At 52.1% G+C, this 24352-nt stretch overlaps 8 protein-coding genes across 8 annotated transcripts; 1 reads left to right on the forward strand and 7 right to left on the reverse strand.

Annotated features, from left to right (window-relative positions):
• Positions 1 to 1826: 1826 nt before the first annotated feature.
• DSM5745_09167 (uncharacterized protein) lies at positions 1827 to 2831 on the reverse strand (the record flags this gene model as incomplete). The annotated part of the gene is made up of 3 exons (XM_026751183.1): positions 1827 to 1866; positions 1902 to 2357; positions 2428 to 2831. 3 exons carry the CDS (start codon positions 2829 to 2831, stop codon positions 1827 to 1829), a joined length of 900 nt encoding a protein of 299 aa, XP_026600269.1.
• A 1917-nt stretch (positions 2832 to 4748) lies between these two features.
• On the reverse strand, positions 4749 to 5199 carry DSM5745_09168 (uncharacterized protein; the record flags this gene model as incomplete). Its single annotated transcript, XM_026751184.1, has 2 exons — positions 4749 to 5069; positions 5128 to 5199. 2 exons carry the CDS (start codon positions 5197 to 5199, stop codon positions 4749 to 4751), a joined length of 393 nt encoding a protein of 130 aa, XP_026600270.1.
• Positions 5200 to 7913: 2714 nt separating this feature from the next.
• Positions 7914 to 8373, forward strand: DSM5745_09169 (uncharacterized protein; the record flags this gene model as incomplete). The annotated part of the gene is made up of 2 exons (XM_026751185.1): positions 7914 to 7952; positions 8011 to 8373. The coding sequence occupies 2 exons, from the start codon at positions 7914 to 7916 to the stop codon at positions 8371 to 8373; spliced, it is 402 nt and encodes a 133-aa protein (XP_026600271.1).
• Positions 8374 to 10607: 2234 nt separating this feature from the next.
• DSM5745_09170 (DUF3431 domain-containing protein) lies at positions 10608 to 11638 on the reverse strand (the record flags this gene model as incomplete). Its single annotated transcript, XM_026751186.1, has 3 exons — positions 10608 to 10665; positions 10718 to 11287; positions 11337 to 11638. The coding sequence occupies 3 exons, from the start codon at positions 11636 to 11638 to the stop codon at positions 10608 to 10610; spliced, it is 930 nt and encodes a 309-aa protein (XP_026600272.1).
• An 893-nt stretch (positions 11639 to 12531) lies between these two features.
• DSM5745_09171 (Rab family GTPase) lies at positions 12532 to 13520 on the reverse strand (the record flags this gene model as incomplete). The annotated part of the gene is made up of 2 exons (XM_026751187.1): positions 12532 to 13412; positions 13475 to 13520. 2 exons carry the CDS (start codon positions 13518 to 13520, stop codon positions 12532 to 12534), a joined length of 927 nt encoding a protein of 308 aa, XP_026600273.1.
• An 834-nt stretch (positions 13521 to 14354) lies between these two features.
• Positions 14355 to 16048, reverse strand: DSM5745_09172 (putative MFS monosaccharide transporter; the record flags this gene model as incomplete). Its single annotated transcript, XM_026751188.1, has 3 exons — positions 14355 to 15555; positions 15605 to 15902; positions 15955 to 16048. The coding sequence occupies 3 exons, from the start codon at positions 16046 to 16048 to the stop codon at positions 14355 to 14357; spliced, it is 1593 nt and encodes a 530-aa protein (XP_026600274.1).
• Positions 16049 to 18593: 2545 nt separating this feature from the next.
• On the reverse strand, positions 18594 to 19691 carry DSM5745_09173 (metallophosphatase domain-containing protein; the record flags this gene model as incomplete). The annotated part of the gene is made up of 1 exon (XM_026751189.1): positions 18594 to 19691. One exon carries the CDS (start codon positions 19689 to 19691, stop codon positions 18594 to 18596), a length of 1098 nt encoding a protein of 365 aa, XP_026600275.1.
• A 1568-nt stretch (positions 19692 to 21259) lies between these two features.
• On the reverse strand, positions 21260 to 23667 carry DSM5745_09174 (anoctamin family protein; the record flags this gene model as incomplete). The annotated part of the gene is made up of 4 exons (XM_026751190.1): positions 21260 to 22513; positions 22560 to 22991; positions 23040 to 23538; positions 23609 to 23667. The coding sequence occupies 4 exons, from the start codon at positions 23665 to 23667 to the stop codon at positions 21260 to 21262; spliced, it is 2244 nt and encodes a 747-aa protein (XP_026600276.1).
• Between the last annotated feature and the right edge of the window lie 685 nt (positions 23668 to 24352).

The raw sequence follows: 24352 nt of genomic DNA on the forward strand, positions 1-24352 counted from the left end.
CATTTGGTCAGGTCCGTGGCCATGAAGCGCACGGGACAATGCGTTCCGGAATAATTCGCCCTTACCGAGCATTGAGACACAGTCTACAGCGTTTCCAGCGCAAGGAACATGACCATCTTGCGGTTATTACTAGGTGAAAAGTCCTATTTCCTGAATTTATTAAGCAATAGAGCACGCGTGTGAACTGGGTGATATTGAAGTAATTAACGAGCAACATGTGGCTCTGTACAATCTAGCCACTGAAGCCCACGGTGCAAGATTTGCCTTTCCATGAAGCAGGAGCTCTATACTCGCTATTTGAGAAAAACAACAACATGTACCCCTGCTCATCAAATTTCTTGCCCAGGTTCAAAGACGTACTCAGCTGAATACAGGGCAAAACCAACCTTCCGGCGAGAAAAACAACCTTGGAACAAAACAACCATGAGAACGAAAGAAGGCAAGGAAAGACGCATTGTACCCTAATCAAACCTCCAACAACTTTGAATACAGACAGAAATTCCAGAAAAAAAAAGACATGTACCCCAATAAGAACTCCAGTCCCAGGCGCAAAGACTCATTTAGCAAGACAAACAGTGAGCAAAACAGTAATAAGGATGGCAATAAGGGAAAGGCATATAATCAAAAACTGTCACCAACCAGGGACGACTCAAGGTAACGGTCAAGCCGTCAAAGGGAGGCTTGGATGCAGGTATCAATCACCGCTTCTCTCTCCGTCCTTGACTCGACTAAAGCAAGAGTCGAGTGGCAATTTCGTCGGTTTCATCCATCGATCATAGCAAATTCGTTCGCTTTGAAGGACGTTGAGGTGAAGCAATCCACTTTGTTGCGGCAATGGCGGCTTCACAGAGCCCGCTATTTCGCACCCAACGACTTGATACTGCTAATTGAGAGGTTAGTATTACGGCAGGCCGGACGTATGGCCAAGTGGCGCTGTAGAGTAAATATTAGAGTGCTGATAAGACAAGCATTACTCTAGGGGACAAGAAGAAATTACTAGAGTAGGGAAAACATACACGAAATAGATACAATGTGCACGGTGATATGAAAGCATAAGGATGTGTCGAGGGCGACGGTGGGGAGTAACTTTAAAGACTTCACGGTTTCTCAACGCCGCCAATGTAACAGATCGCCAGCGGAGTATGCAATATTATTATGATTAGGCGCTATTCTCCGCAAATGACTGGCTATGACGGTAAAGCCTCTACCACAACAAAAGGAATCAAGCAGCAAAGACCAACGATCGGTCCACAATTCCGCACTTGACTAGCCAGGGCTCCACAGTCGGAGTTGAAGATTAAAGCGCACTTAAAGAAAGTATTTCTCAGCCGAAGACCTGATACGGCAAAGGGGGAATGAATCAAAAATGAGAAAATGAAAAGAGCGGATAGGATTTGAGCAGGCTGACGAGACGACAGCGAAAAGACGACAACGAACAGACGACAACGAACAGACGACAACGAACAGACGACAACGAACAGACGACAACGAACAGACGACAACGAACAGACGACAACGAANACGACAACGAACAGACGACAACGAACAGACGACAACGAACAGACGACAACGAACAGACGACAACGAACAGACGACAACGAACAGACGACAACGAAAAGACGGGATGGAAAGACAGGATGAAGGTTGGACACTTCCAAAGAGGTGAAGATGAAGTCAGAAGAAAAAAAAAAGAAATGGGAAGTGCGCGATATCATGTATGCATGGGAGAATCAGAGAACATGATGAGATTCGAGAGATGATTCAGTGAAGAGGGACTTGGGGTTCACAAGAAGCCTTTTTAATCCGCCTTTATAGCGACAATCAACTCAGCCAAACCAAAGCCAATAGTAATTATCCCAATGAGCACTACAGACCAAAAGGTTAGCCATCTTGGGAAGGACCGTTGGTCCCAAAAGACGCCCTTGAGCGTGTTCGGCTCCTGTTGCTTGGTGTAATCTCGAATGGTGAGGAACCTCGAACCATATCTTGGAAGGTCGCCGCGGACTGAAAAGGCTTTCAAATCTAAGAGCTGGCCATCATCGGCTTTGACGGATTGCGGAAAGAGTCCAGGTATGAACAGCGGATTCGCCTCTGCCCGTCGAGAAAACAAACGTGACCTGCCGCAGACAGAAAGCGATTCCAAGTCCCAGCCCTCGCCGTTGTTGTGGGGCTTGGTCATGCGTTCAAGAAAGTGGTCGACGTGTTTTAACTTTGCTAATTCCTTTTTCAATAGTCGCTGTGAAGCCGGCGTGGAAAATAGTAGCTTATAAGAAAGCATAACCTCTCGATAGAGGTCAAGAAGACCGTTTACTTGATAGAGGTCAAGAAGACGACCGTCCATGGCAAGAAGCGCTAATCTGGATCCATCAAGACAGCAAGATTAAAACCTGGAGATTTGAGTAAAAGACAAGCAGTTGAGTAACATACTTTGAGATCCCGTTTTCGCAGCCTTTGAGAATATATCTTGCGCAGAGAGTTGGGTATTTAAACACGGACAATGTTTGGTGCCGTTTATCGAAATGCAAGTGAGAGGGCAGGTCATCGACCCAATGGATTCTCAACTGCGCAAACATTGCCAGAGAGGAAGCGTTCACATCTTCTAGACGTAAAATGTCATCTTGGGAGGCTTTAGGTTGCGAAATCTCGGCTCCCGTGCTGGGCCGCGTACTATAATCAAGCTCTCTGAAATGTGCCAGCACACTCGTCACAGATACTATGTCCGAGGCTTCTACAGAGTAGGGGCGACCGGCGTACTTGGCCTTCAACAAGTAACGAGCGTGACCTTCTGGTCCAGGCTCAACGGGGTCCTTGTTGCGTTCCATGGGCGTCATGGACGCGGTTAGCAAAATAAGCGTGCTCAAAACTGCATGGTGGACAGAAGCTATCTGATTTCCTGTGGCTCCTGGGGCCAGTTTTTCGCGCAGTTCTCCAATTTTCGGATTGGCCATCTGTTCACAATGTTGCCAGCAGTCAACGACAGCGCAACACCAAGTCCAGCAGTCGGGTTTCAAAGGTCGAACAACCAGTTCCTGGATCTCACGCAAGTCTGGATCCAAGAAAAGTTTTGTGATTTGCTCCTCCAAGTGTTGGCAAAAAGCATCGAGTCCGGGATAGTAAGGGTCTGTATTGCTCGAACCAAAGAAGCGTTGAATAAAGTCACGACGAGTGGGAGATTTCTGGTATCAAACGCGACCAGGAACTTAGTCATGCTTTTTACATTTCAGGGCTAACTCACAGGAATACTGCTGCTCGACATTGCTTCTGTAGCGTTTGGAGACTGTGGCTTGATGAGATGCGTCGTGGCTCTTGGAAAGCGAGAGTGCTTTCGTTCTTGATTGCTCTGGTGAGAAAGGATCTGAGTCCCGACAGCGTGTGCCTGATAACTATGAATGATAGTTGTAAGAGCGCAACAAGCGAAATCCACGAAGATGCGTCCTTGAGGGGAACGGGAAGCTTGGGGTATTTCACCGTTTACGAGCCAACGTGTCTTGCTGACAAGACGAGGTGAAGCTGGGCCAGATTCCAGGATGTCTAAGACCGGAAGGATGGATTGCATCGTTGCCGGATCGTGCGGCCTGCCTTCTCGTGGACTCTGAATCTGGCTCGCACCATTATATGCGCTTCTTGATTTGAAGCTCTTCCTGGCTTCTGATGCCTTGAGTAATTGAAAGCCGTAGTATCGGTCGAGCAAGGTCGCCGCGATTGCATCGCATCGCATCGTATCCCTTCATTCGAGCTGGTCGCTCTCGATCTGGCCAGGAGCACAGCTCCCGTTCCCTCGCCCTGAGACCGATCCTTCCCCCAACGAAAACCAGAATCTGAAACTGGCCTGGTCAGCTGCCGTCAGCGGACTGGAGGCTCTTCAACGATGCAAATCAGACCCTTACGAAGCCATATCCTGCGCCGGAATTTCAGGCAGACCTTCTCGCCTAAGTGCTTCTTGAAGAGCATCGATTTGGTCCAGAGCAACTTGCTTCAATCTGCCCGTTCGTTCAAGCGCTGGGGTTGAGGTCTGCCGCAGTGCTTCTCTCAGCAAGAAGAAACGCCAATGTGGTTTCGGGAGCATGCAGGTCCCGTTCGGTAGGTGGCCTATCACGCATCGTGTTTGCCAGACCTGGAGAGACAAGGCCTCGTATATCGCAGGGAGCTGGGCAGGAAAGGGGCTGCTGACAGCACTGAGCGGTATGAGCTTGCGCCAGCGAGGTTACGAACTGTTTGGAGAGTCGGTGAGGGAAATTCGCGACAGACGAGACGCATCGAAGACGCCCACAGGGACTGAGATGGAAATAAGGTGGGAGGTGGAGGGAGGCGCTGCTGGAGGGAGGGCGGAATATCGGTACGAGATCCTCCAAGCGGCCTTTCCTTTTTAGGCCTAGTGTGCTCTGAGCCGGCGTTCGCTTTGAATAGCTTCATTCTTGAACATCCCCACAAAGTTAACTATCCTGGTAAGCAGGGCGGGGCCCTATGGGGTTAGCTCTAGGCCAACTAGCTAGAAAGTCTGCGCGTACGTAGGAAGAATATGGCTCACTAACGACCATTTTGGCCCGACTTCCAAGGCCTTTGAAAGCGGGAGCAGATGAGTAGAAGTGGAATTGGTAATTGCATATGTACGGTGCAAGCAGACACCCTTGCTAACTATCTTTGCCGTCACCGCGATAGCAACACATTTATTCGTGGCTCAAGAGCAATGAGTTTGAGGATACACAGAACAGATAACATGAAACGCATACATAGTAGAAAACACAGAGTTAGGTGAGCACTCGGAGGTCCGTAGATTGGTCGGCAGTCAGTTGAGCTTCCGCAGCAAGACGTGTAATGGCAACCATTCCTCTGTATTTCACCGCTAGATCTCCGGCTCCAAAGATTGCATCCTTCCTTGCCACGTTGAATGTCAGCCAGCGAGCACTTCTTGCCTCCAGCAGGGGAACCCCCTGGAATGCACTGGCGCATCCACTTTTGGCGAGTTCGTTGACTGCCTTGATCCAGTCATTCAGGGCTTCCAGACTTGGTGCAGTGACTAGGTGGCGGTCGTTGCGGGTGAATTTTGGGAACTCGTCTCCAGCTTCCTCCTACCAAAGGAGCAAGAGTTGGAAATTACGATCAAGTATAGGGTGATGCGGGACATACTTCGAAGCCGAAGAGGTAGACGCTGACAGGTGTCTCAGACTTGTATTTCTCAGGGGTCACCTCAAAGTCCATGATCAAGTCGCGGGGAAGTCGGAGAGACGAAAGTCAGAGGAGTTCGGAGGGTTCGGAGGGTTCAGATGGTCGGGAGTTCAAGAAGTTGAGGTAAAGGAATGGATACATAGTCCGGGTACTTATGTTTCTCCTTCGCATGTCGCGTCAAGATTCCATGGCCATCTGGAGTATGAATCCTCTCAAGAACGACAAAGAAAATGCTGAATCAACGGTGGGATCAACGTTGCTGATTATTTGGTTTGGGTCGTCCTCGGTAAGGCTTGCCCGATCCTAGCAGCGATTCGCTCTCCAAAACAAAGGAAGAACAATCAGACATATGAACCAATACAGTCGAGTTCCGTTGGGTCTGAATAGGTAGAGCTCGTAGGCTGGTTCCCATCCTTGATTGTCGGAGTCTCTATTGAAGCGAAACGCCACTCCATTCTATAGGTGTCCAGAGATCGGTGATAGTAAAATCATGTCTCTATTTCTATTGACAGGGTCAACGGCAAATCTTGGCCATCAGGTGTGAGATAAGCAGCCTTAATAAAGAGATCGTAACGCAGAGAACCATGGGCTCTGAGCTACATGTGAATGTAAAAAGGACAAAAGAAATGGTCCCAGAGGGTCGACGTCGACTCTGGCGTAACAATCGGACAACGCAGCCAGATCTGCTGCTGTGGCCATGTAGCGTAGCGGTGTTCTGGGTCAGGCATTAAACACAGGAATAGGCTGTATGCAGGACATACGTCGATGCCAGAGGTAGACACTGATGGGCGGATCGGAACTGTAGTCTGCATACTCAATTTGATGGGCATGATTAACACCCAGAAAGTCTGAGATAGTCCGGGTGCTTACCTAGGTATGCTTCCTTCTCCTTCGCATGACGCGTCAAGGCTCGATGTCTGTCGAGTAGAGGTCGTGATGTTACACTTACCAAAGCCGCCATTCCAATCCTTGGGACTGCTGACTCGTACCGTCTACGAGGCCAGGAGACAAAGAAATGCAGATGATTGATTAACTTGCAGGTTCTGATCTGGGCCAACGGCATGCAGCAAGCACGTGCTAAAAGCAATAGCGGTACCCAATAGTATGCATGCTAAAGAAAAAGTGTCGTCCATCCCCAGCTCAGCCGAACGGATCCCACCCAGACGGTTCTCGCGAACGAATACCCGATCCGTCGAACAAACATTGCAGCATTCTATGCTACCATAAGGCTCCTTGCCCAGTGCCTGCTTTAGGAGAACCCTTGCTTCCCCTGACTGGGAAAACAGCAGACTGTATGAAAGGAGTATCTCCTCGAATACTCCGTTGTCCGGCACTGCGTTGCTTACAGGGTTAGGGCGTATGGAAATGACGTCGAGCGGCGTCTTCGGGAGCACGCGAGCAACACTGATAGGTCAGTAACCAAGTCAATGTAGCGAGAGGGTGGTCCGGGACATACTAGGGACCGAATTTGACTTGCACATCTCTCCGGAGATGTGCCAAACACAGCGATGGATATCGAAAAATACAGAGAACGCGGCTTCCCCCACGAGTTTTCAGAGTCAGATGCTCAATGAGAGAGTCCACTAGTTCCAGACCCAGCCCTCCGCATTGGTTCAGGACCCCGAAGTCCAGGATCCGAGGGTTCTCGTCCAATTCTCTATACTGTTCGTCTGTCCCCTCTTGGATATCGAGGAACAGGTCTTCCCTCATAATATCGAATGGCCAGCGGATTGACATAGTTGGATCAGCCGTTACGTAGAACGAGGCTCCGTCGGCGTATTCCACCGCAAACTGGCTGTTCCCTGGGGCTATTATTGTCTGCTGGTCCGGCGGCGTTGTGGGATCAACCAGGCCGCTGATGACGCATATGCTGTTAAAGACTGCCCTGGCCAGCGTGGCTTCATTGGGTCCGTCGAATGGCGGAGACAATTGAGAGATGGCTAGGTCGAAGTTTGCATCTAGTCGCTGGTTTACTGGCAAACTCATGAGCGCCATGACCAAGCGCGAGCACCAGATCCAAATGACTGAGGCGTTTTCGCCAACTGGGAGCCACAACTTTCTCTTGGAGTCATCAGACCACAGTCTATCCTCGCCGGAATACCTTGCCCAGTGACAAACGGCAAATTCGCAGGGGCAGAGGAACCGCTAGCCAGTTTGAATTCTTCAAAGACGAGGAAATGGCGCTTTTCGTTACCGGACTCTCTGAGGGGAGGACCGAGCGACAAAGGAGGATGCGCCACAGCACAGCAGGAAGACAAGATTAGAGAATTCTGAGCCGGGAATGACGGCCATATTAAGAGAAATCTTGACCGCTACTTCCTCTGTCTCTGTGCAGAGGGTAGCAGGGAGGGGCGCGTTGTGCGCTGTTGGATTTCAAACGGGACCAGGCAGTAGCAAACATCGCGAACCACGAAGAAGCTGGCATTTCCAGTCCTGCCGGTGTCAAAACATCACCTTCTGACCCACACACTTCGTGGTCCCGAAGACCTGAAGATTCAAAACCGGCCAAGCAGCCCCGGTCTTTGATGCATGAAAGACTCGGCGCAACATCAGAACGTCCAGGCTGCGCCACCATCGTGCATGCAATGTTCACATGGAAGTAAGAGTTGAACCGTGGGTTTCCTGGGTAGGGTTGGCCCACGAAGATAAAAGCCCTGGGCCTTCTTGCATTTCTTCTCCTGCCTTCATCTCCAGTCCTGTCTTTCCTTCTCGTCTGTTCATCTTTGTCCCAGACAACGTTCGCCGCAATGCACTCGCCCGCCTACGCCTACCTTATTAAAGTTGAGGTGAGTGATAACCTGACCACAATATTCATGGGTCCTTGGTAGCTGAGTTGCCCACCAGAGAGGTCACTCGAGGCATTGGGGGAGAGACCGACTGCTGCTCGTCGCGGCCGACAAGGAAACCATCGACCAGTGGTTCAAGAGATTTTCACCGCTTGGAGACAACTCACCCGTCAAAAAGGTAAACGATTGCTGGTATACCTATACCATTCCCACCGGCGAGTCTCTCAACAATGTGATCAACCTCGATGATCCCGCTCTCTCCGGCAAGATGACTTTTGCCCGCTTGCCTGATGCCGACCCGTCCTTGTATTTCACCCCGAGGGCCAAAACGGCGGTCCCCGACCCGGTCCCCAAAACGACGGACACTCCCAGTTCTCTCCAGCAAATGTGTCTTCCTTTCCCCACGTTCACCAACAAATAGTCGGGACAACCATCTAGAATGCTGGCAGACTGGTCCATCTGTGGTTTCTGTGATTTACTGTATTTACTTGACTTGTTTTGTTTGTCTCAGGCTAGCGTTCAGAAACATAACCCTTCAAACTTCCCAGCTTCCATGTGTAGAGGCATGCCGTTCACTGGCCTACCTGATCATTGCTTTCATTCACTTTCTATGTTGCTTGCAGTGACTTTTCAAGTTCATTAACTTCCTCATCACCCCCATCAACTTTGCCTCCTTCAGTGCCTTCACCCTTCAATAAACCTCCATCCACCCATAGTATTTAATCATCCCCGTGCCTATCAATATAACCAACTGGGACAGAACTCGGGGCATACTAGATGGTGCATAGAGAATATTCTTATTTCATGATACCCAAGCACTGGCGCTGGATGGGTGCTCTTTCCTCTTTTTTGGTTTCTCTTTTTTATGTCGGGTTATTTACTACAAATAGAGAATACCTCTTATTGTATTTCTCTTGGAATTAGAAGCTCTGTCGCCGTTTTTCTGTACATAGAGTGCATGTCAAGACAAGACCGCTACATCAACAGTACCGAGTACTACACCGAGTACTACTACTACCATATCACTACCTACCCAAACACAATCTAGAGTCTAAAGCGAAGGAACAATGTAGTAATATCCTTTTCCACAAGTACGATTCATGTCCTAGAGGACTAGCATAAAAGGTACAACATGCAAAACCCTCTGGGTTTGTTCTTCTGGTTCCTGGGGTTGTTCATTGCACAATGGGAGGGGTAAGGCTTCCAGAGACCATCGCAAGAGGGGCCAGGCTTTATTCAGTACACCCTCTGGCCTGCATCGATCGATACCCACACGTTGAGGTCCACTTAGTAAGCTGCTAGCGCCATGTAATACCTAAACAGTAAGTTTGTTATTTAACTCTCTCTGCTTATTTCTAACACTTATATTAACTTTTTAGGAGCAAAGAGTTGTAATTATACCTCCCTTTTTTATAGTACTATTTGTTACTTATAATTTACTTAGCCTATGGCCTATTATTCAGAATCTCTATGTAATTGTATGGATATAATAACTAGTGGCTGTTAGCGCTGTGGGGCGGCAGCCTGTGGGTATTGATCGATGCAGGCCACAGGGTGTACCCATGCTGCATGCTAGCCGTCCATGGGCCGCAGTTGTTCTGACAAGATCGTTCCCCGCTACCTAATCGCCCCGGCTGTTGTCCTTTTGTTTCTAACCGCGGACGCGGCTGATATGACGACAAAACGTGGTTTCTGATGTCGCGCTTCCTGGATCCGCTCTTTGCCGTCGAGGGTGGGACTTATCCTGCCTTCTTACAAAATGAATAGTTGAGTTACATAGCAACCTTTGCGTCTCGGTTCCAAGACGCGGTGGCGATTCAGAGGGACACCAAACCAGCTCTACGGCTTTGCATCGAAGACTGCCAACGCAGAGCAGGTAATACTCAAACTTGCCCAAACTCTTCGCAACTGCAGATGGCTAGAGTTGTTCGAGTTATCAAGTCTTAGCTTCATGACATGGTCCAATCGCCGAGAGCCGAGAATGGAGATTTGCATTTGAGCTTCTGGGCAGGCGGGCCGGCAGAGGTACCGGGATTGTGCCGAGGGAATGGAGGTATGGTAGGCATTAGGTATAGCTACAACCGACGAATATTGTAATTCGACGTCCTAACACGAAGAACGTCGATAAAGAGTATGAATTTCGTAGAGAATGAAGGTAAAAGGTGCTGGGAGTTCTCATGGCCCCCGTCGCGCCTGCCTACCTAGCGGGCAATGACAAAATCCGACTCCGTCGGTCGCCTCCCGTCAGCATGTACCAAGGTCGGGGTATCGCCATGCGCCATATGCACAGAGCTCGGTATCTGTCACGCCGGCTGCGTTTTCCATGGATGGCTGGGCCCCGGAGATGTCTTACTCCGCGCTAGACGGGTTACGCCTTACGCCGCGGAGGTCGGGTCACATCTATCTCCATGCAAGGGCACACACATAACTGCCGTAAAGATGGGACAAGAATGCAGTCGGCGGACCTGACCCGACGCGTTCAAAGGTTGAACGATATGAGAACGAAACAAGTTTGCTCTGGAAGTCTATAATATGAATAAGCACCCTAATGCAAGTCCGATTAATATACAAAAACAGACGCCTTGGCCGGCAGAAGAAGAGAATCACGTATGTCGTCGTCAGGAAAAATAGCGATGGTCAAAGTATGTACAAGAATCACCAGAAGTAGGGGTTGCCGTAGACGTCCTGGTAACACTGGAAAACGTCGGGGCAGCTGAGTTTTACGCGGTTAGCGATGGATTCCGAAAATCAGGAGGAAAACGTACTAAACAGGCTCCTGTCCAAAAATAATATGCCATGTGTACTCCATCACTCCCGAAGTCATATCGTCCGGAAGGTCATTCTCAAGCACCCAGTTGTAGTACCGCTGGTAATCGCTCAGCGGCCGCTTGAGGACTTGGTCGCGGGAGACCGCGAACTGCGAGCAGCACGGGGCTCCAATGACCTCGGGGACGTTGGTGTTTTTAAACAGCGCCTTCCAAGCGTCCGCGTAGTACTTCTCGACGTTCTTCCCCTCGCGTGGAGGATCGCGGGTCGGTCTGATTTCGTCGGGGCAGCCGGGGGTTTCCTGGCACCGGAGGTTGGCGTAGCCGTTGCGCTGCACAAAGTCGATTTGCAGCGAGCGCACCGATTCCACGTTGCTGTAGTCCATTGTGTCCGTGTGCCAGGCGCCGGGCCACCCGTCGCGGTGGCTATGGATAAAGACCATCGTGGAGGGGAGGTCATCGTAGTGCTCAACGATGTACTGGAGGTAGGCGAGGGCCTCGCGGCCTTTGTTCATGGGAGTGTGGCGCGGCGCGTTCGGGTCGTCGACGACGTAGATGTAGTTCCGCCAACTATTTGAATCAGCACATTACCCGCCTCCTTGGCTTGTCAAAGACGTACTCGGCGAGATCGGCGCTGACCCAATTCGTGTCCTCCGCGGCCAATTTAGCCATCACGATGATCCGGTCATTGGGGACGATGATTGGTGTCGAATCGTAGGTCTGCGGGCTAACACCAGACTCTGCTGTCGACCATCGCGACTTCCATGAAGCAAGTTCGGCAGGATCTGGTCTGCCGCCGACATTGAAGACCCAGGGCGTCCGCGGGCGTGGGACCTGGGGACCGACGTTGAGGAGACGGCCCAGGAGGAAGATGAGCGTGACAAGGAGGGCGGCCGCCCCGATGCGGTAAGACAATCTCATTTCATAACCTCAATCGCAAGAATACTAAAAGAGTGTGAGGAATAAAAAGACAAAAGACGAAAGAACAACAAGGGCGGCGTTGGGCGTGGTCGAGGGGAAAAGGAGAAAAAAGATGGAGGCAGCGGCCGTCAAGTGAGACAGGCTTGGGGGTCCGCCCCAGACAGCGATTGGTCGATCGGCAGCGTCAGCTTGACTAAGGCAGCGCAGCCAGCGAGCTCTCCATCTACAGAGTCTGTTATCGCCTAAAATAACTTCATGTGGAATTATGTCTTGGTTCAGCAATCTCGCCATCCTCTCGGCCGATGAGGTGTATAAGCCCCTCGGCTGAAAACGCGACAGCCAGACTGCAGAGCACCCCGACTCTGAAACCCATACTATGCATCATTATCGTCCAGGGTCCGATCTCAACGGGCCCCGAGACCGACTAGGGTCCATGTCCTTCTTCTCAGGTTGAGCCGTTGAACGATTTAGTTCTTTAGGGTCCCCTCTTCAGACTGGAAGTATTCAACTGATAATCTATCTAATATGAGCGAAAGACAGTAGTATAACGGGTCCTAACTCTTCCAAGACTGTCTAGTCCTTGATCAGACGCGCGGCCAAAGAGATTTCAAGCGAGATCGTCAGCGCTCATTTACATGCGACGGCTCTGCCTTGGCTGGACTGCCAGATCGTCGGCCGCTATCATACTGCGATGGTCTAGAAATGTCAGTTCAAATAAATGTACCCATGCATTATTCAAGTCATAACTACATATCTTGGCCATCATGTCGTGTCTGGGTGCCAGCACCCTATATACAAACATCGTACTCCGTATATCACAACGCCAACCCAACCAACTCACGCTGCCTGCCGAAGAAACATAAAGAACGCATCTAATGCAGCCAATAACCTGATCAACAACATCGCCCCCTCCGCTGTACAACCTCCACCGCCTCTTCCCCGTCATCGCCAGCACTGCTCGGCGGAAACATAAGCCAACTCCGTCTCTTATCGCCCATTCCAAGCCGGAAACTGCCTCCCCCATCAACACCTCCAACCCCAGCCCCCGCAGAAGACGGACCCGCGTCCAGCGGCGTAAAGGGACCACCCCCGGGCGACAAAACACCACCCGCGTACATGTCGCGTCGATTCCGCTGCTCCACCAGCTTCCGCGCAATCACCCGAAACACCTCCTCGACGCCCTCGCCGTCCTTGGCACTGATCTCATGGCAACAGTCCCACCCGATATCCTGACCCCAGAACCCGCTGTTCCGTTTACTGTCCACCCCCATCCCCACCCCGATCGTCGCACCCGATGACCGCGCATATCCCGGCGTCATAACCGGCGTCGCAGTCGGCGGCGGCGTCGACGCACGGCTCGGATACAGCTGCTCTGCGATGTATGCGATCGTCCTCTCAAATGGCACGCGCCGGCGCCCGGGGTCATCCGCCACGATATCGCTCTTTGTGCCGACAACGTGGATGACGAGGGGTTCGTCGTCGGACGCCAGGTTCCGCTTCAGCTCGTGCAGCCAGCCCGTCATCTCGTTGAAGCTGGACTCGTCGGTGATGTCGTAGCACAGCAGGCAGGCGTTCGCGCCCCGGTAGTACAGCCGCGATATGCTCCGGAAGCGCTCCTGGCCGGCCGTGTCCCAGATCTGCAGCCGCACGAGCGTGTCCGACGTACTGTCGAGCACGCGCTTTGTGACGAACGAGGCGCCGACGGTGGAAGTTGTGGCGGATGCGTTGAAGGCGTTTTTGACGTACCGCTGCACGAGGGAGGTTTTGCCGACGCCTTCAGAGGGTTTGTCAGCTTGGATTCCGAGAACATTGTTAGGAAGACGTGGCTTGGGGTACCTTGAGCGCCGAGGACAACGATCTTGGCCTCGAGGGAGGAGCTCATGGTGGGGTTAGGCGGGGCGGGGGAGCTGGATTTGCATGATCCAGCGGCAACAAGAGAAAAAATGTCGAAAAGTAAACGATAGTAAGAAGCGAGAAGACTAATATTCAAGGAGCGTAAGGAGAAGAAAAGGAAACCAAAGAGCGGAGGCGGGGGAGGGGGCTGAAGAGCAAGTGACGAAACGAGAGGCTGAAACCTGAAAGAAAGCGATCAGCCGATCGCAGCGCAGGCAATCAGGTGTTCGTCCGCTTGGTCCCCTTGCTGCCATCTTCATCCCTGCACGTATGCGCAGCTCGCCAGCCACGATCCCAACGCAGTGCATCGCCGATCGTGCATGGAGTCGATGCAGAAAACCTTCTCTCGACCATTCAGAACCAATGGATGGACAGACCCGATGAGTTGGCTACGAATCACCTCATGATTGTGGCTGTGGCTTCCCCGCCAGCAGCTGGAATCGAAACGAGACTGCTTTGCCAGGCCATTTTCAGCTGGGGGGCAGCCAAGACTAGGTAATGTGTTCTTGTTGAAATAACAACTTCGCTTATTTGCAGATACTGAAGATACATCTAGGTTGAATTTCAATCGTCCAAGACACGGTATATACTCTAAGAACAAAAAATAATCGCACCGATCCACGGGTTTGGGACTCTGGGGTATACGAAAGAAAGCAAAAAAAGTCATCCATCCACAGCGCATCAAACCCTAGCGACTGTACAAATCATAAACAGTGAAGCAGAAGAACATCATCCGACGTTCGTTGGCACCCACCAAGTACGTCATGCGGGTTCCAGGTTTGGTAGGCACCTTGTGTCGAGGTACCCGAGGTAGAGTGCGAGTTTAAGCACGAGGTCCTGCATCCTCACTGGTACTACCAGTAGGCGAGACATGCCCCTTCTCGACCTCGGCCTCGGTCTCGGGCGTATAATTGTACTTAGCAGCCTCGGCCTCGATCTCGTCGTCGGACAGCTTGGGCAGCTCGTGCGAGGCACGGACATAACTGATGTTCTCGTGGTATCCCTTTGCGAAAATAAGATCGATCTCTTCGAGACTGCGGTTTGCGGTCTCGGGGTAGAAGAACCAGATGACGGGAATGAAAAGGGCGTTCCAGGCAGCGAAGAACAGATATGTACCCCACCCGATGGCGTCGACCATTACAGGCGTGAACATCACGACAGCAAAGTTGAACAGCCAGTTGTTGCAGGTGGACACGGCGTTGGCCTTGGCTCGCGTGCGCACGGGGGACAGCTCAGCTGGATACAACCAGGGGAGGGGCAGCCAAGTGGCACCAAAGGCGGCCATGTACAGGAACAGACCGAAAACAGCGCCCTTGGATGTTTCCTCGTCGCCGGGGATCAAGCAGGCGAAAGTGATCACCATGGCGATGGTTTGGACGAAAGAGCCACCGAGGAACAGCTTGCGGCGTCCGATTCGCTCAATGAAGAACCAAGAGAAGGTGGCGAAAATGGCGTACACGATCATGTTGATACCGCCAATCAAGAGAGCCATGTCGTTGTCCTGGTGCAAGTTGGACTTCAGCAGGACAGGGAGGTAGTAAATGACGGCGTTGCAACCGCCGAGTTGTTGGAAGACCTGGGACGAAGAGCCAACGAGCATGCGGCGCAAGTGCTGACTAGGTCCACCAGTCAGGAGATCGCGGAAGCTAGTCTTTTGGCCGAGAGCGCCAGAGGCCCGGAGTGACTCGAGAGTGAGCTGTTTCTGAACCTGGGTCTCGCGGTCGTGGACTTCGCAGCCGGCCAGGGCGGCAAGGACGTATTCGCCTTCTTCGATGCGGTCCTTGGAAATGAGGTAGCGGGGCGAGTCGGGAAGGAACCACATGCCGACGACGATGATGAGACCAAACAAGATCTGGAAGGCGATGGGGAAACGCCAGACCAGGTCGTCAGGGCCGTAGTGCGCACCGAAGTCGATCCAGTAGGCAATCGCAGTGCCGATGGCAATGATGCCACCTTCAATACAGATGAGGAGACCACGGTTGCTGGTCTTGGAACACTCAGCCTGGTAGGTAGGAATGGTGGAGCTATGCACGTTAGGTCAGTCCATCAGAAGATCAGGGAATCTGAACTTACGTGTTCATGCCGTTGCCAATACCGGTAATGACACGACCGAAGAAGAACTGCAGCAGGGGGATGTGGCCCACGAAGGAGGTGACCTGGATGATCACACCGACGATCATGACAATAGCGCCAGTGAAGATCATCCACCGTCGTCCCATGCGATCCCCAAACACCAACGCATAGATAGCTCCCGCCAGACAGCCGAGTTCGTAAACGGCCGTCACGAGCGCTTGCATTGTTGAATCGCCTTTTGTGGCCGTGAATACATTGTTAAACGCCTCGTCACTGATGATACCGGACATAACACCCTCTTCAGCACCGTTAGCCTCTTCATTCATCAAGGATCAGCGACCAGAACTTACGGTCATATCCGAACAACAAGAACCCCATAGTGGCAACAGTCGAGATAGTCAGCGACAGTTTCCTGCCGGACAACCCCGCAAAATTCGGTGCCATGATGATGGTAAGGATGAGAGCCGCGCCAGATCGAATAGTAAGGACCGTCTTCCCAGATACAGCCGGTTTATCCTGGGGAAGGACACAAAGGAGTGAATAAACAGGTAAGGAGGAGGAGAAAACACCAGGAACTCCAGACGCGGAGAATCAAGGGGTGGGCGAGACGGGGTATTTCTACATCTCCATACGAGCGAGCCCTCGAGCCCTAACACGGGGGAGGCGAGCCTCCGCCAGGCTGCCCTCAACCTCGAGGCAAGGAACCAGCGCATTGCAGTTCCACGGCGCGACAACATGCCAATAAGATGCACACGGTGCAGAGTGGGTGTGGCGACGAGACCGATTCCGTCCAACGATGTTAGCCATCAGCGCCAGAGGGGTCCCAAGTGTATCCAGCTCCCCACGGCGGTGCGTGCAGCGATTGCCCATACCAAATTTCAGCGAGGGTGGAGACCGACGTCGATTCGCAAGCATCGAAGCTGTGGGCTAAGCATCGTGCTAGGATCCACCATGACATCAAGCTTCGCGACAAGATTTTTCGACCGGGATTCCTGAAGAGTAACTGGCCCGAGTTCTGCGCTCTGCATTCATCATCGCCGTGTCATTCCTTTCCTATCTTATAACCCCTTGCGCGGCATCGGCATCTGTCGCCCACGTTGACGGTTCAAAACACAGCGCTAGCAGCTGGATCTCACAACCAAGTAGTATCAACTGACTCGTTCTGTCTAGTACTACTCAGACTCCGTGCGTGCGCTCGTATAGCCTGCCCAGTCCACCTGGCCTTGGCAGCTTCGGCATCCATCGGCCCAGCTGCAGCGTTCGGGAGTTATTCGGGAAGCCGTTCCCGACGCCTCTTCCGCCGCCCGGTCACCCACGGACGTCATTGCTTGGAACTAGTGACAGAGCGTATCTCTCGCCTCTATTCAGCCATGGCATATGGCATATGATCGCCTGCCCTCCTGACAGCAAGCGCCGTCATTATCTCTGCCATGAAATATTCGTCTGTTGTCCTTTTCGGTCGGACTCCGGGTCACGATTCCTACTCGGAGACTGGATCACTACTACTGTTGAATAATATGACACGAGGAAACGGCCCACCCATGCATCTAATCTCCAATTTCTCCAGTTTACTCGGTCCCCGAGGGGGCCCGGGACTTGGTGGAGGCAGTGGGAGGGGATGAGATGAGATGAGATGTCTCAATCAATCTCTCACCGTATCTCCAGCCAGGACCAGAACACCCGGGGTAGCATACAGTCCTTATGGTGTCGAGAGTGACAGGTGCCAGTGATATCTCCGACCGTGAAAAAAAAAAAAAAAAAAAAAAAAAAAAAAAAAAAAACTGCAGGATATCTGGAAAAACAGTGCTCCTTATAGACAGAAGTCTGATACTCCAGAAGGATCCCGACGTCGAGGACTCTGCCGTGCCCGTCGTCTGTAACAGATCGGCAGTCGGACGGTACAAGCGTCAAGCAGGCTGCAGGTGTCTTACCCTTGAGTCTTGACTCTTGACTCTTGGCTCTAGTCTACGGAGTAGCTCTAGTCCAGCTCATTGATTTTATCAATGTCATTGGTCTCGAGGCTCTCCAAGCTCCATTAAGACGACGTCCTCTGCCTGTGCAAAAAGCGGTCGAGGCACCAGCCATATGCAACAATATATGAATGCCAACAACACCCCACGAGCATTTAGCACCACCACTACATTTCCACTCCCGGTGCACTCAAGGCACATTGGATACGAAACAAGGTAAAGGCAACTATTTTCACGGGGTGCAGTGTACTCCGTAAGTAGGTACATTCACAGACTAGACAAACTACGAGTAATTCTCCGTCACCCAGGACTACCATACGGTAAAGTCAAAGCCAGGCCAGATTACTAGTCTACTGCTGTGTGGACTACTCCTGCTGTGCTGTGCATACCATACGCGAGCCAAGGCGCTAACAATCTTAACAGAAACAAGCCCGCGCCGAGAATAATGAGATATCACTTCAAAAAGAGAGTCATTATTTGCAGTTCGCGCATTATTGGGCCACGACTGGCAAGCGTGGACTGTGGCGTGGGCCCAGAGCCGGAGTTGGAGGTGGACCCTGTGGAGTCTGCGGGACTTTCTGCGCGGTGATCAGACTACTACGGAGTAGATGCGATCGACGTCATTTACCTAGATTTTTCTGGGTTGTGGTTCCCTTTGAATAAAGAGGGCTTGGAGCACGAGCCCGAGCTGTGTGGTGGTGATGATGGCGGTGGTAGGTGGTGGTCGTGGTGGTGGTGGTGGCTCGTGGAAGGCTTGATTTGGGGTTGAAATCGCGTGGACTGGCCTTGGGGGTGGACTGGCTGGAGACTGGGGATTGCATTGGGGAAGTACGGAGTACGGAGGATATCCTGACGGACTGCATCCGGTATACTGACTCAAACAGTGACGTAGAGCAGACTGGCTGAGACGATGTTCTTCAGACATGCGTGATTCCTCCGTATAGCGTCCCGTCAGTAGTCTCTTTGACTGTGTCAGTCCGTACGCGTATATACATCTGCGGCGATGATGCAGAGAGATGCTACAAAACTACCACTTGTGGCTTATTGCCCAGCCGGCCTGAATCGCGGTACATGCATGCAGCATTCACCATCCATCCACCCCGATTCTCGCCGCCCCAGACTTTGGCCCATACAACCCCTAGCACGCCATATGTCAGCACCCGGGCGGCGTCAACCCAACCGGAGACATCGAATAGATCGCGCAGGAGTCCAAAAATAGAGTTGAAGCGCGACCCCGGCGCCCGGGGTCGACGAGAAGTGCAGATGCGTTCCCATGCCTTCTGGGCGTCATCCCAGTAGACAGGCTCCCGACCGTACGCAGCATGGACGTGTCCGAAAACATGCAGCGCGGGCCGAACGCGCCAGGACTCTGACAAGAGGAATGGACAGCCGGTGGAATAGACTGGAGATAAATCGAGATGGGATTGCGGAGGAGTGTGGGTAACTAGGATATCGGTGTTTGCGGGGATGGTTCCTGACCAAGCGTCATGATGGGCGGGGTATGCGAATGCGTGTTCTGGGCCAAACGGCACAATGGCGGGTATTTGGGGCGCACCATAAATCGTAAGTGAACGAGGCCGGGAGGCCAATAGAGCGGCAGAGGGGGAAGTATTTTGAGGTGTGGGAGGAAAGGTTATAGTGACAGAGGAGTGTTGAAGATAGTGGATGTCGGCCCAGTCGATGCAGTGCGGGGAATCGAAGTCGTCAACAGAGCGGAGGGAAGCTGTGGATGAAGAGATAGCGGCAAATGACTGATCGCGATCTTGGGGTAGTCTCGACCGGATATCGAAATAGCTGTCGTGATTGCCGCAAATGACAACCTTGTGTGGATGGGGAAGCTTGCGCAGCCAGTCAACAGCCGCTTGGATCTCCCGAGCGCTACCATCATTGCACAGATCCCCAGCGTGGATCAGGAGGTCGCCGTCGGGGACGTCGGCCCATTGCAAGCTGTGTGTATCGGAGATGCAAACCACTCGAATCGGACGGGCGTCTGGGGGAGGCAATCGGGGAGGACCGCGGAGCCGCAGCAGCAGGTGGTGGAGGGGGTAGAGGAAGGCGGCAAGTGGAGATGCGAGGAGGTAATCAGGAAAGGGGCGGCGATGGAACGGAGATGACATGGCGGCTAGACAGACGTAGACAATCCAGCTGGGCTGGGGTTGTGCTATCGGGAGGGCGCTGTTTGAGGTGTCAAGCAAAAGAAACTCGGGAACTGCCAGAGACGGGGTGGCAGATCAGAGCGGTGAGTGAAGGCGGGCTAGTGCGGCAGAGCGATAAGATAAGAAGCAGATAAGATAAGACACCATAGCCCTAGTTGCCCTCTCTGTAGGTGACGAGAGTGCAGAAGGGCTGAACGGCAGGGCCCTACCTGTTCTGGTTGTGAGTTCCCTGTCTTCTAGAGCCGCTTGCATCTTCTAGCCTGGACAAATGCTAGCTGGCTCCGACCATCTACCACCCCCAACACTGTGGCAGCAACGACTATTCGTGGAGCAATGCCCAACTCCTCCAGGCCTGGCCCCGTCCAAGTATCCTGATTGATGGAGACCATACACTGCAGCAAAGCATCAACCAGTCCGCGCTTGATGTCAGCAATGGCAAAAGTCGACCTAGTCGATCCCCTCCGCAGGTCAACTAAAAGGACATCCTATCATATCACATTCGTAATCAATGACGATCACCACACTTCTTCTCAGATAATCAACGGTGCCACTTTCGCGGAGGCAAATGAACTGCGTAGGCACAAGGCCTAGTGGCCGGCGAAAGCCTCTCCATAGTCCATTCCATGTCATGCGTAAAGAGGTGGGCATGGTAAACAAAGTCCGAGGTCCGTCAAACTAGACCCAGTTGTCCTGGTACATCTCCAGGTCCATATTCATCTCCGGGAAGTTGATCAGGCAGTGAGACGCGTGAGATATACGACATGCCCTTAGGCCGATTGCATAGACTTTGACGATGGGAGGTGTCATTCTGGGTTGAGGCGGTTCGAATTGGGAGACTTGGGCTGGAGAAGGTGTAAAGAGGGACGGGATGGGGAAGTGAAGACAAGGCGAGACGGAGGGAGGAGACTCAGCGTATTTTTGAAAAGGGGACGCAGGGTGGTGGCTCCTATTTATTTTGGCCATAGGGAGAACGATGTTTACTAGGGCTCCATCCTAGGTCCACTATTGCTGCTCCGGCTTGGAAGATGTAGGTTGGGTGAAAGAAACCACGAATCAACCTTTTTGCTTTTATTCTGTAAGGCATTTTTGATTCGACAGATGATGGTTTTTCTTCCTGCAACCCTGCAGAGACCCCGAAACATTTGCTGGTCACCACAAGGCCGTTAAACTGCGCTTCTAGTGACTTTCAGATTACAATGTGCTCGAGTACACACCATCCGTCAAGTAGCATGTCCTGTCTGCAGCCGTAGATGGGAAGAGGAGGGTGTGATCAATCAGATAGATGAGACTGTCCTCCGCGATCAGGACTCATGGATCATTGCTATGGCTGCCCATTCAGACAATAACCGTCCAGAATGGGCCCAGCGGTTCAGATATACATAATGCTTGAATTAGAAATATGTAAAAATGGCTAGAACAAATAACATGCATAAAGATAACGGCCTCACGACAACGGCCTCAAGACAACCCCATCTCAAAGAAAAATGACACCTTTTCAATCAAGAACTTAACATTCGCCATGCACTGCACTACTGCTGCTTCTTCGTATCCGGCTCCGCCTGGCTTTCGATGATCGAAGCCCCCACCCGGGCACTCTCGCGCCACCCCTTCTGTCGCATCCAGAACCGCTCCTCGGCAACCGTATCATGCTTCGACCAAGTGCGCGCGTCGTCCTCAAGCGACTTGCGCGTTATATCGGATAGCTCCATGGACTCGTCCTTGGCTGTGACGTCCTCCTCTTCGTCGCTGCTGCGCGCGCCAAGGGTCGACTCCAGGTACCGCTTGCGAAGCATATACTGCTCCGTCTTCTCGCGGCGGACGTTGTGCGGCTCGAACTTGGCAATCGTGGCTTGCACGACATAGCGGACGATGAGGTAAAGGTGCTCCGCGAAGAAGATAGTCAGAAGCAGCGCCCATCCCTTAATGGCTGAGGGCTCGCCGTTTGGCCCGTTGGTGCTTGTGTTAAACATGTAAACCAGTGCTGCACTGGTTATGCTTCCAACCCAAGAGAGGAATCCCAGGGTGTCCAACCAGGGTCCGATGGTATCCACGCGGATGGGAGTGGGTCTCTTGCACTCGACAATGATCTTGAAGAAGTCGGACCGGAGCTCAACCCAGTTGTTGATAAGGAAGGATACCGGGACTAGCGGCCAGACTGGAGAGAATAGGGCCAAGTAGCCGAATTGGATGCACATCTCGCGCAGGTCGTCGGTAACGTTGTAGTCATCAAGGTCGGCCTCTTTGCGGACCCGGGTGAGGAATTGGACTTCGTCTTCGTGGTCGTCATACGAGTGCTGCGGCTCCTTGTGCTTCTCACCCTCCAGGCCAGAATTGACACGCCCATACTTCTTCTTCTTGTACTCCTTGTATTCGCGAGCGAAACGTTGCTTCAAGAATGGCACAATGGTCTCCATCGCAAACCCAACCACCTGGGCCGTGACAGTGAAGTAGATGACTTGCTTCCGCAGCCTGTCGGGGTTAATGGTGAAGTTCTCGTGTGCGGTCGTTGCCTTTTCTTTCGACACGAAAGGCCGGACGGTCAAATGAAAGACATCGAGATGGGGGACGATCAAGCTCGCGAACGGTATATATACAAAGGCTGTTAAGAGGATCGGGAGGTACGATGTAATGAAGTTGATCACGAAGATCTTCTGCGTCAGCGCTGTGTCGTACGCGGTCTGGGTTTCGTAGTTTTCGTAGTCATTAAGCTTCGTCGCTACCTGAACAAGTACTCCACTCATAGTCGGGATGAGGGCGGAGAGCAGGATAGTCGGGATAAAAACCTAGAAAATCAGCACACCATAGAAAGCTTGCGATCGGTTTTCTCACCAAATAAGACTTGAGCGGCCCAGTATAGACTTCAGATATGAATATCTCAATCGCAAAGCATGTTGCAATGATGGCCCCTAGAGCAATCAAGGCCACCAAAGCAAAAGGGACTTGGAGGAGCTGCCGTTGCAACCGGGTCGTCGCCGGGAAGACCCCCCGTGTTTCGCCAGTAACCTGGTCATATACCTCTGTCTCCGGCTTGAATTCCCGCCTCTTGGAGCGTACAACAGAGACACCCTTAGTCTGCCATCGGCAGCTTAGGTCCTCTTCTTGCCGCTTCCAGTATTCAATGAATATGACGCCCCACAAACAGTTAACCACAGTGTAAATTATAGAGAAAGACCCAAGCAGCAGCCAGCAAGAGAATCCGAAGGTCGCAGGGAACAGCAGAAATTTGAAGTAAGATTGCAGGAACGCAAAGTAAAAGCCGACCTGCAACGTATTAGCTCAGCCCGACTGACGACGGGCTAGGACACGTACGCTCTCCCCGAATTTACCCCTTATCTGATCAAGATCTTCCTCCGACAAGAAAGTCTTCTTGCTCCAATCCGCCAAGTATTCCTTGTTCTTCTCCTCGTCGTGGAGCGGAAAGACCGCCAGCACATTCTTCCAGTGGCCATGCTTAGGGGTAATACCAGCACCACCCGCGTTATGCTCAAGCGTGATCATATGGTAAATGATGCGCAGTCGCTCGGATTCCGTCTGCGGTTCGGCGGAGGATTCGTCCTCGGGCTCGGAATTGCGGACGCCATGCAGCCAATCGCGAATGCTATGCGGCAATATTAGAACAATACTGAAGTGAGCAACTGTACTAGCACATACCGTGACTGGTAGAGAGCGCGCTGCAGGCTCTTTTTCCTCGACGCCCGGACAAACACAAGCAGATTCGAGTCCTCGCCCGGCCTCACCTCCGCCTGCAATCCCACCTCCCATAGTTTCCGGAGCAAGAGCTCTAGCTCTTCGGAAGCCCTCGTCGGATCTGATCGGGTCAGCATGTACTCATTGTCCTTGCGACAACATTGTTCTCACCCACACCGGCATAGCTATACTGAATGACGTAGTCTGCATAGAAGTTGTTATGGGAGCCGCTCTGGGCGGAGGAAGCCATCTGCTCAATGACTGTTCCACGGCCTAATTTAAGCTTAGATATGTAGCGCAGATCTGGAAAAAGAGAGAGTTCGAAAGACGTCGCTTTGAGGGCCGGTGATAAAAATAAAGGAGATGGGGGAAATGATGTCGTCATCAGCCGAGCTGGACACGAAGCTTCACGAGGCTTGGCGCCGCCGGGGACTCGATCGCTGCACGGGCACTGCCACCGCCGCAAGATCTACATCTGACACTGTATGATCTCACTGATCAGAAGTATGCAAGCATCATACAGATCAGGTGGCGCATATTGGTGGCATCATTGTCCTTCAAGGTCCATGGCTTGGATCTGTGGATTGCAGGTTCAAGTTTTAAGCATCGCTACAGAGGAGCTGGCAGATGTTTGTTGTTAGTGTCAAGAAGGGATCAACTCTTCTGTGAAGTGGAATAACACCTGATGATAAGATAGGTACTCCGTATAAAGCTTGGTTCAGGGCAGCAACGAAATATATGCACTTGCTGGGTCTAAGCCCTACGTACGGTGTGAGTACCAGAGAACTACAATTACGGAATATGGTGTAGAAGACAAACAACCGCAACAACAAGTTGGTTCCGTGGCTCAGCTGGTTAGCGCGTGGTGCTAATATCTGATTAAACATCGGGTAAACGCCAAGGTCGAGGGTTCGATCCCCTCCGGGACCATCTGT

The sequence above is a fragment of the Aspergillus mulundensis genome, assembly GCF_003369625.1.
Source record: "Aspergillus mulundensis strain DSM 5745 chromosome Unknown scaffold_11, whole genome shotgun sequence".
Classification (NCBI taxonomy): domain Eukaryota; kingdom Fungi; phylum Ascomycota; class Eurotiomycetes; order Eurotiales; family Aspergillaceae; genus Aspergillus; species Aspergillus mulundensis.